This window comes from Crinia signifera, chromosome 3 (genome assembly GCF_055691185.1).
Source record: "Crinia signifera chromosome 3, ASM5569118v1, whole genome shotgun sequence".
Classification (NCBI taxonomy): Eukaryota; Metazoa; Chordata; class Amphibia; order Anura; family Myobatrachidae; genus Crinia; species Crinia signifera.
In genome coordinates, this window is record NC_139219.1 from 59,090,962 (window position 1) to 59,101,365 (window position 10,404).

The 10,404-nt window shown below is 47.2% G+C and overlaps 1 protein-coding gene across 1 annotated transcript; it reads right to left on the reverse strand.

Annotated features, from left to right (window-relative positions):
* Window positions 1–1,221: 1,221 nt before the first annotated feature.
* SLC30A1 (solute carrier family 30 member 1) lies at window positions 1,222–9,761 on the reverse strand. Its single transcript, XM_083175865.1, has 2 exons — window positions 8,798–9,761; window positions 1,222–2,814 (listed from the first exon to the last, which is right to left on the reverse strand). Exons 1-2 carry the CDS (start codon window positions 9,396–9,398, stop codon window positions 1,928–1,930), a joined length of 1,488 nt encoding a protein of 495 aa, XP_083031991.1. The 5' UTR covers window positions 9,399–9,761; the 3' UTR covers window positions 1,222–1,927.
* Window positions 9,762–10,404: the final 643 nt, after the last annotated feature.

Genomic DNA, 10,404 nt, shown 5'->3' on the forward strand with positions numbered 1-10,404 from the left:
TAATTCACTAGCACATAACCAGCAAATAATTACTAGGTAATACAAACTCCCTTTGTTTGATTGGTCCTAGGGAACAAAAAAAATAAAAATTGCAACATGTTCTGGGAGTAATAACGAACTACGAAGCCTGTAAAAAAGCGACTCATAGTTTGTAAGGAAGATACAGGTTGAGAAAGATTGGTTGTGACTAGGAGTAAAATATCACATACATACAGCATAGAAAAGAAAGTCTAATACAGCTTTTATAAAATAGCGCAGTGATGTACAGAAAGGGTTACATTAAAGACTTAACAGCTAGAGCTCAGTTGTTTTAAGCAGTTACTACAAGTAGTTGTTCATTCAAGTAGTTTAGAAAATGACGCATCCAAAAGTACAGTTAACAGCACCCCCCCTCTCAAGACAAAACAAGAGAAACTCTGCTGTAAAGGTTTAAATCATAAGTGTGCCGCTGTTAAGACATGGAGGTGGGTATTCAATTCCGTACAAATTTTTCTAATTCGACCTGTTCAACCTCCATGCCAATTTTTTTTTTGCCTGGGCGGAAAAATCTGTCTTAGTCTAATTTGCCACAATCCATGTGGTTTTGGTGCATGTGCAGCAGTTTTCATCCTTGACGATTCTCCTACCTACCCCCCCCCCCCCCAAGAAAAAAATGTAATGGCACGGGTAAAAATGTACTTTAAAAAAACTGGCAAAAACACCAGTGATTGAATACTGATAGGAAAAAAAAAAAAAATTTGGCCTGGGATTGAGTACCCCTCCATAATCTATTACATTCATGAAGTGCTCTTTTGAAGTGGGTGCACAATATGGTCAGCCATTTTGTGACTTGATCAAGTACCCCACATATCAACTGGATAGAAACTAGTGACCTAGGACTCAGATGTAGCTGACACCTTAATAGCACAGTGTATAAAGTTGTAACAAAAAATAATAATTTTTCATAGGTCATAGCAAGTGATAGGTTACATTCTCATATGTATAGTACAGTCCACAACATGGCTGCCTTCATCACGAGTGGTCCACTTAAAGCTTGCTTTGGCAACAGGTGAATTTGCTACCACATTTTGCATTAGCAATTTGGCCTTGGAAAGGGTGTATCATTTGCATGCAAGTGGTTAGCAGCCTGAATGATGACATTTCATAGCTCACACATTATCAGTACTCTGCAATTCTCAGTACCAACGTGCAAACAAGAGATTAGAGCTTGGAACACACGGAAACAATAAAAGTGCAATTTAATTTCAATGCCGTTTCTGCATACATAGGTGCACTCAGAAGGTCAGTTGGGAGACAGTCACTTATTTTTAAAGCAAAGTGCATTATAGTATGCCAACATTTGTTGCTGAGGCCATAGAGAAGCATGTTACCCAGTTTTGCCATGACCATACGCTGCACATTCCCTGTTTGAATAAAACAGAAGTCTAAATGAAAAAAATAAAAAACACACCAGTTATAAAAGTGCTGTATTAGCCAATGTTACGATCATCCCGAGACAAAGGTATTAACTCAGATTTTAAACAATGCTTTTTGCACATCTCTTGCCAAGTGTTGAATTGAACGCCATCAACATCTGACTAAAAGGATATTTTCAATACAGGAACAATATTAAACAAAAGCAAAGTTCATACAGTCGCGCTGCAAGTGCAGTTTGAATGACAATGTCTTGGGCGAAAACAAAATAAAAATAAAATGTAACATCGACAAATTGCAGACTATCTACAGAATCAAAGATTACAAACATTTTAATTGCAAAAGGTGGAATTGTGAACATCAAACATCCGAAACTTAATTTTGTAAAGGTCATGGTAATCAATATTGCCAAACTGTGAGTTCAGGAAATAAGTTACTAGGGACAACTTCACCGAGTCCTTTCCCACCTCCAACCATCATTTTGTTATTGGTTTTCTTAAGTTGCTGGCACTGGTCAAACATTAGAGTCCACATCTATCTCCAGTTCATTAATAGGCTTCTCAGAAGCATTAGTTCTCTTGGTTTTATGCTCAGGAGATTCACTAATCATTCCTAAGGCTGCTGGTCCACAGCCGGACTTTTTCCCCGAAGTGTTCTTTTCCGAGCTCCCGCAGCACTGCTTAGGGGCGCACTGAGTTCTGCAGGACAGTTCACAAAGGGATATTCTAGACCCAGATTCCACACTGGAAAATTCGGGTTGGATAGTCGTAGCATGGATTCCTTCATCATGGAAGAAGTCTTTAATACGCTTTGCCACATCCATGTAAGCGGTGGGATCGTGGCATTTTATGTGTGCCGTGGCAATGATTCGGCTCTCGGCCAACTGCCAGATGTGCAGTTCGTGAACGGCTTCGACACCTTCCAGGTTCTTCAGCTTTTGTTTCAAAGAGTAAATATCGATTTGTTTAGGAACAGTTTGGAGAAGTATGAGTGCAGACTCTTTGAGAAGTGGATATGTTGTATATAGCAATATGCACACCATAATAACACATAAAGAGGGATCTAGATACAATACCCAGCAAGGTCCAGCAATCTTGATTTCCGGGTGTTCAGCGCTGATATTCAGTGCAGCAGAGGTATGATTTACCTCCAAATGGTCCGCGCAATGATCATGAACACAAGGGCTGATGCACTTTCCATCAGATGGACAGGGGTTAAAGACAAAATAAAAAACCAAAGCATTCAAAACCACAATAACAGAGCCCAAGGCATCACCGAGCACGTGTAGGAACACTCCGCGCATGTTGAGTTGAGTACCATCCTCGTATGTACTTTCTGTCACATTGTTTTGGACAATGTTTCCATTCAGTCGCTCTTCTACTGGGGTCTCTACCAAAGCATCTGTTGGAAAGAAAAGAAGAAGAAAGGGTTTGACTACACAAGTATGTAAAAAACCTTATCAGTACCTATATGCCGTTTCTTGGATTTAAATGCTTGCATTAAAGTTCCTTAACACAGAAGAATAGTTTGGCTGATAACATTTGGGAGTGAGGGCTACAAACCCTAAGAGCGCTAGCTCCTAAAAAGCACTAACCAACTGTATAACTAAGCAAAATCCACAACACAATGAAGAAGTGAGATATCCCATTTACTAACAACACAGTGATATTTAGCACTGATGACTTAGCACGGCGTTCATGCATAGACAACTTCCCGTGGGGGGAGCCAGACAGAAATCAGCGCCATCTGAAGATGGCGAAGGCTCCCACTGTCCATGTCCAAAAACTTTGCCCATTTGGTGCTTGATGAATTTACATTCCCATACTTGTGTATGGGTACGGCAGGCCAAGCTGAAAAGGTAAGCAGGAGATCTCCATCCCATCTCCAGTGTTATCTTTATAATGAATGGTAGTTTCTACAGAAGTAGGGGGGGATCCTATTAAATGCGGTGAGTGTGAGGTGCCGTTCCAAAGGCGTTTAACCGAGACAACAGAACCCCCCTTCACAGGCTGGTTTCAGTCTGAATTTGGCTCCAAGTCGGGTTATCCCCGAGTGGGCACAGTGTTCATTGCTTGAGTGCAGTCTTTTTGCGGCCTGTGCTTGGAAAAGACATTTCAAAGTACCGGCTCTCCTATGCCGCAAACAGGGTCTTGGCCAGATGACCCAAGTTACCTGTTAACACTGAGTTTTAGCAGCAGTCTAAAAGGGGATATTAAAAAGCCTTGTTCGGAAATTTGTCCGAATATACTGGGCACGTCTGGATTTGTGCCTGCTCACATGACCTTGTATCCCATTTCCAAGAACTGAAACCTTGACATGATAGTTTGCTATTTGACACAGTCTTATCAGAACATTAAAAACTAATAATCAACAATTTCTAACCAGAGGACTGTACTGCTGGCCCCACTTGCCAAATCTTAATTGGAATTCATTTTATAGTCAAACCACAGCAAAGATCAACATATTTTCTGTGAGTGAACTATTTTTAGCTTATCTACCCATATTAGGAAAAATCTCAGTTCCTCTGAAATGGAGATTAGTCCTTGCAAACAGTTCATTTTAATTTTCTCTGGGGTCACCTTCTCAACCAACTCTCTAATACCCCTTTTAGACCAAAACGCCGGGTCGCACCCGGCTTTTTGGACCCTGGTTGAAGCCGGGTGCGACCCGGCGTTTAGGGGCATTTACACCGGACGGGCTTAAACGCCCGCACCCCCCTCCCGCCCCTTCCCGGCGCTTGAAGATGACAGCGCGATGTCATCTTCAAGCGCCGATCGACATCGCCGTACCCGGAACGCTGCTGGGGGCAGCCCAGCACTAAGGTAAGCTGCTAGGCTGCCCCCAGTCCCCGTGCGCACCCCCCGCCATTGGACAGGAGGTGAATGGATGCCGCACACAGGCATCCGTTCACCTCCCTCCCCCGCTGTCTGCAGAGTATAGCAGACAGCAGCGCCGGCTCCCATGTCAGACTGACAATCCGTCCCATTCATGTAAATGGGAGCCGGGTCATCCGACCCGGCGTTCCCATTTACACCGCCCTCTACCCAGGTCCTAGCCGTGTTCTACCCAGGTCAGGACCTGGGTAGAAGTCCCGTGTAAAGGGACACGGCGTTACGGATTTACACCGCCGAAGACCCACCCCCCCCCCCCAAATAATATATCCAGCCCACATATGACTATTGGTATGTACACCCGGGTGCGATATGCTGTGCTATGCGAGTCCCGATGCGATCAGATCGCAGATCGCATTGGGACTTGCATCGCATGGCATGCTAGAGGGGCACAATTTAGACTATATAGTGCAGATCTGCACTATATAGTCTTGCCTGCCCTCTCTATTTCACTGCCGATTTGCGCTCACACGGAAGCGCGCATCGGGCTCGCAAGCCCTAAAAAAAGCATGCGATCAGCATGCGATATGGCTTCCGATGTTCACTATATCGGCAACATTGGAAGCCATATCTGTACACACTTACCATGTATTGTTCCCATAGGACCATTAAAATAAATAATTTTTTTTTAACCAAGCTGGCTTGGTTTAAAAAAAAAAAAAAAAAAAGAAAGGGTCTTCTATTTCAATGGTTTCTATTATAACAATGCTGTGTCAGTCAGCCAATAGTGGAGAGTTTAGGAAGAATTTCTTATCAGTAACCCTGATATTTGCACTACGAATTGTTTTTTTTTTTTTACTGATTAAGGACTGCAAACCCTACATATTTTCTAGTTACTGACTACTGTGGTTTACCACTAAAAGCCTAGAAGACCTTCACAAACGAGGAAACAACCGGAGCATAACCAATGAATTAAGAATGTAAGATATTTGGCAGACAAGTATAGTTTGTGTATCCCATATCACCATGGTTGTGGTAATACTGAAAACAGATTGAATAGTTGATTCTACAATGACTTCCTAAACTAATGTTAAATACCACATATATGGAACACTATGGGATATTTTTAATGATTAGCAGGTTTTTTTTAGACCCAATAATTCGGTACTTATATGTTAGTTGGGCGCCCACTATAGTTAGTACGCTCATACCCCCACTATCCATGTTGGCATGAAGTTTATTTTATATAATGTGGCGAGCGCAGCGAGCCTGAAGTGTGGCAAGCGTAGCGAGCCCCGTGAGGGGACGTGGAAAACTAAGCAAATAGCTTAGTGGGCGCCCAACTAACATATAAGTACCATTAGTTCTAATTGCTGATATTTATGGTAATACATCTGGATGTAGTAATAATCCCATCTTTACAATACGGCTCTCGCCAGGAGATGAGCTCTGGAAAAAGGCAGTCCTGGTGAAGAGCTGGGAGCACAGTGATCGCTTACGCCATCACTCTGATTTTGGTCTTTGGCATGTGCATTTTTCATAACCTTCATGAGTGAGGGGACAGACGGATCTTGAGGATCCAACTCCATCTAAAGGCCACCATACACTAGCCGATTTTGGTCAGATTTAGGCCAGATCAGTCGTATCTGGCCTAAATTGGACCAAAATCGGCTAGTTTTGATGTCCCCTCAGATCCGATGCGCGGTCCCGTGCGCATCGGATCTGCGTCGGGTGGTCGGACCTGCTGCACGTCCGACCACCCGACTTGGGACCTAGTGGGGCGGTGCAGGGAGCAGGGGGGGCTGGGGACGCTGCGAGGGACACAGGCGGCATAGAGCCGGGCGGGGGGAGCCGGGAGCTGTCAGCACTGAATAAAAAAAAAAAAAAAGCCCATACAATGAATGGGCGGCCTGTGATTGGCTGAGCGCCCTCTCAGCCAGTCAGCAATTGGCTGAGAGAGCCCTCAGCCAATCACAGGCTGCCCATTCATTGTATACAGTAGGCTTTTTTTTCTAGCACTGACAGCTCCCGGCTCCCTCTGCCCGGCTCTATGCCGTCTGTGTCCCCCGCAGCGTCTGTGTCCCCCGCAGCGTCCCCAGCCCCCCTGCTCCCACCAGCAGCCCCCCCCCGGGTTTTTTACATGTGATAAATCGAGACGATTTATCACATGTAAAAAATGGCGCATCAAGTGCCAATCTAATCAAGCAGCCGGGGAAGCTCAGGGGGAAGTCGGGGGCGACTTGTCCTAAGGACAAGTCGCCCTAGTGTATGGGGGCCTTTACCCATACGCTTCAGATTGCTTGTAAAACAACCGTGTTGCATCCCCAAAGAAACCTATGGGCGGTGCTTTTAGGTTGGAACAGGAGGGGAGGGCAACAGATATTGGAGCTATTATGCAAGTATTACATAAATGGGAACAATTCAGGTGACGAGTTCCATGTCTTTACAAAATACTTTAAGAGAAGTCTACTAGCTCATTTATGATATATTTACGGATGGTGCAATGGCTAGCATTATTGCCTCACAGCACTGAAGTCATAGGTTCGATTCCCTATCTGTGCAGAGTTTGTATAGTCTCCCTCTGCTGGAGTGTGTTTCCACCGGGCTCTCCAGTTTCTGGTAATTCAATTATCTCCCAACAAAATTAACCCGAGAATAAATGTGTGTACATGTATATTTGGTAGAGTATATAGCTTATAAGCTCCTTGGGGCAGGAACTGATGTGAATTTTTAAATACTATATGTAAAGCCAATCTACGTCTTGTCCAACTTTTGGAATGTTTCTAAAACAACCACCCACCAACATTGAATAGATAGGAAAGCATATTCGATCAATTCTACAAGAAAACGGACGATATTTCCAAGGAACGGAAATAATAGGCCAAGATCGAATACCCCTATAGGAGGTATTTACAATTAAAGATGTGCATTGTTGGTAGGCCCCACATCTGCAGTATTGCTTTCCTATATACCTGTAGAAATTACAGGGATAGAAATGCATTTTACCAAGGAGGTATTAAAGCTTTATAACAGCAGTTTTGGAATCCCGATGCTGGCACTGTCACATTGACAAGCTTATTGCGGACATTTGATCTTATTCTGGTCTGTTCGCACGGGGCCGATATTTTCACATTGCGCATTTCTGTGCATGCGCTGGGTGCATGCACCCATCCTTACGAATGGAGGGCGGGTGGTTTCTTATTAACACATGGGAACACCCAGCGTTTTATGGGCCGATGACACGGGGGCGTAAGCAGCTGACATCACCGGATGTCAGCTGCCTGCCCACTTCCCTCTGATTGTGCATGCAGATCTAAGGTTGCTATGAGCAACCTCAGATAGGAGTGCACATTCCACATCATTTGATGGTCGGCAACCATCGAATGATGTGGGTGTTACCCTGCAGACTGCGAATGGATGTTTATGTAAAACATCCATTTGCAGCCAGTGGGAACGTACACGCCTTGCGAATGGTGGGCCGGCGTACCACCATTCATAAGGCGGGATCTGGTTCACCCCCCCCCCCCTTGTGATCATTGGCCAGTCCCCTATATAGTAAATAAAACAGACAACAGGCTATAGACAAAAACTGCTAGTTAGTGTATGCTGTATTCCTAGAAGGCATACACTAGGGGGGGGGGGGGGGGGGGGGGGGGGGGGGGGGAGGGGAGGGGGAGGGGAGGACTTGCCCTTCTGTGATCCTGGAGGTATCACCATCTAAAGATGGGCACAGACTGCCACTCAGAAGGTAGACACTGCTAGCTACCCTAATGAGTATATAGAAGAGCAGGTATTGCCTGTCAGAAGAACTACACTCCTATGGTAATCAGACAGGCACAACTTGCTACCCAAGCATTATACTTGTGCAGTTGGATTTCTATAGCCTATTAGAGGGACAGACACTGTCAGGTGGACATTGCATTAGAAGTACATTCCAGATGTAACACTTAGATGGACAGATGCTAAAGGCCCCCATAAATTTAGCAGAGGTATCGCAACTGTGACGGCTGCTGGATCGTATGTGGTCAATTTGCATGCGATATATATTGTATGCGATCCCAGTCATGGCTGCAGGATCCTTATGACAGCCATGGCGATGCACACAGTGCCATGCATAGAATCAGAGGTTCATCAAATACAATATGGCATTTCCACACGATTTATTGGCCCGATGGGTCAAGATTTTGTAGATAGGTCCCAAATCGCACTAGTGTATGGGCACCATTATGGTGCCCATACACTAGTGTGATTTGGGACCTTAGTCTTCGAAAGAGATAAGGTATTGGCCAATTAGTTACTGTCAAGTAAAAAATGACAGGTAGGAGACGAATGGCTGGAACTCCAGCCAGGGCTTAGTACATAACCCCCAATACATAGTAGTGATGGGTTACGTTCTATATGGGTCTCCTATGTGAGAATATAGGCCGCCACCTCAGGCTGGGGTTTTGTGATATGTATAGAGGGGTGACTGGCTGGGAGGACGAGGCCACCACAGCTAGAACATGGCAGTGCCCACCCCCACAGTGGCCCCGGGGCCCCTCCTGGTAGCTCACCGTGCTTCCCGGGCACCACCTCCACCACGGGGACGCTGGGGACAGCGCAATTCTCCACCAGGTTGTTTGTCTCCTCCCGGTCTAGAGCTGCCCCATCTCCGGCCGGTCGGTCCCGGCTCCGGTGCGCCTTCTTCGCTCCGTGCGAGTGTCCGTGGCCGGATCCGCCTCCGTGAGAGTGCCCGTGACCGGCCCCGGCGCTGTCCCGGAACATACACAGCCCGATGAGGTTGATTAGCAGCCCACCGGCTCCGACCCCGATCACGACCAGTGGCTGCTCGATGACCTGCGGCTCGGTGAAGCGCTCGACGGCTTCCAGGACTATGGTGAAGCAGAGCGCGGTGAGGAAGATGGCATTTACCAGGGCCCCCATCACCCCGGCCCGGATCCAGCCGAACGTGTTCTTATCCGTCGATCGGGTCTTCTGTGCGAACCGCACGGCGATCAGGCCGACCACCAGCGCGATGACATCGGACAGCATGTGGAAGGAGTCGGAGAGCATCGCCAGGGAGCCGGTGATCCGGCTCACCACCACCTCCACCACGAAGAAGACGAAGGTCAGGCTGAGCATGCACATCAACCGCACCCGGCTGGAGCTCCACATCGTTGCGGCGGCCCGGGATCTCTCACCGATCCGAATGCGGGGTCCAAAGGTCAGCGCGGCGTCTCACAGAGAGCAGCGGGGGGGCCCGGCGGCTGCAATAGGCCGCGGATCGGTGACGGGAAGAGGGAGGACCGGGGACCGGCGGCGGCAGCGGAGGCTTCTCCCTCACTGGGCATCTCTGACGTCCGGAGGAGGAAAATAATACAAACTTTTGCACCCGAAACCGTCTTTTCCACACGGAGCAAGATGCAGGGTCCCGCCCCGCCGCTCGCCGGGGATTGGCCGAGCCGGGGATGGGGTGTGATAGGCCGCGCTCAGCAGCTCCCTGTAACCCGGCGACAGACAGCCGCCATTCCCTGACACAGCCCGCAGCCGGCACCGTGCCCATGGCAACAGCCTCAGGACTCAGCCCCCTGCAGCCCCTCACCCTAGGCTGCTTCTCTGCTGTAGACGTATATATGTACCCCATATCTGCCCCAAGGGTGTCACTCTCACCCCACCACCTCACGTATACCTCCCAGCCGTCCATCTTATCACAGTATTTACCCCAAATACTATCTACCCCTGAGGTGTCACTCTCAACTCATTGTATACTTGGCTTGCCTTCCTGACCCTCTCCATGAGGAAGAAAATGCGCTGCTCCTGGACTTCCCTGGTAATGTATGATTGCCAGCACCTGTGGTGAAACATCTTTCTTATCCATTACCTAGCTCACCACAGGTGATGGCAATCATACATTACCAGGGAAGTCCAGGAACAGAGCATTTTCTCCATCATGGAGAGGGTCAGGTAGGCAACCATGCCTCATTACATCACTTATACCTCCCATCCGCCCATCTTATCACACTACTTACCCCAAATACTATCTACCCCTTAAGGAGCCCATACACGGTCCGTTGTGGACCGGCTCCGTTCTGCACTATGCAATGCGCGCTCCAACGCATCGCATAGTACGGTACAAAAAGTATTTGCTGCACATACTTTTTGTCCTAGGTAAACATCGTAT

Excerpts from the sequence above, each read along its gene's own strand:
- SLC30A1 (XM_083175865.1), bottom strand. The coding sequence starts at position 9,398 with ATGTGGAGCTCCAGCCGGGTGCGGTTGATGTGCATGCTCAGCCTGACC. Across the intron at positions 2,815-8,797 it reads GGTGGTGCCCGGGAAGCACG|ATGCTTTGGTAGAGACCCCA; the intron begins GTGAGCTACCAG and ends TCTTTCCAACAG.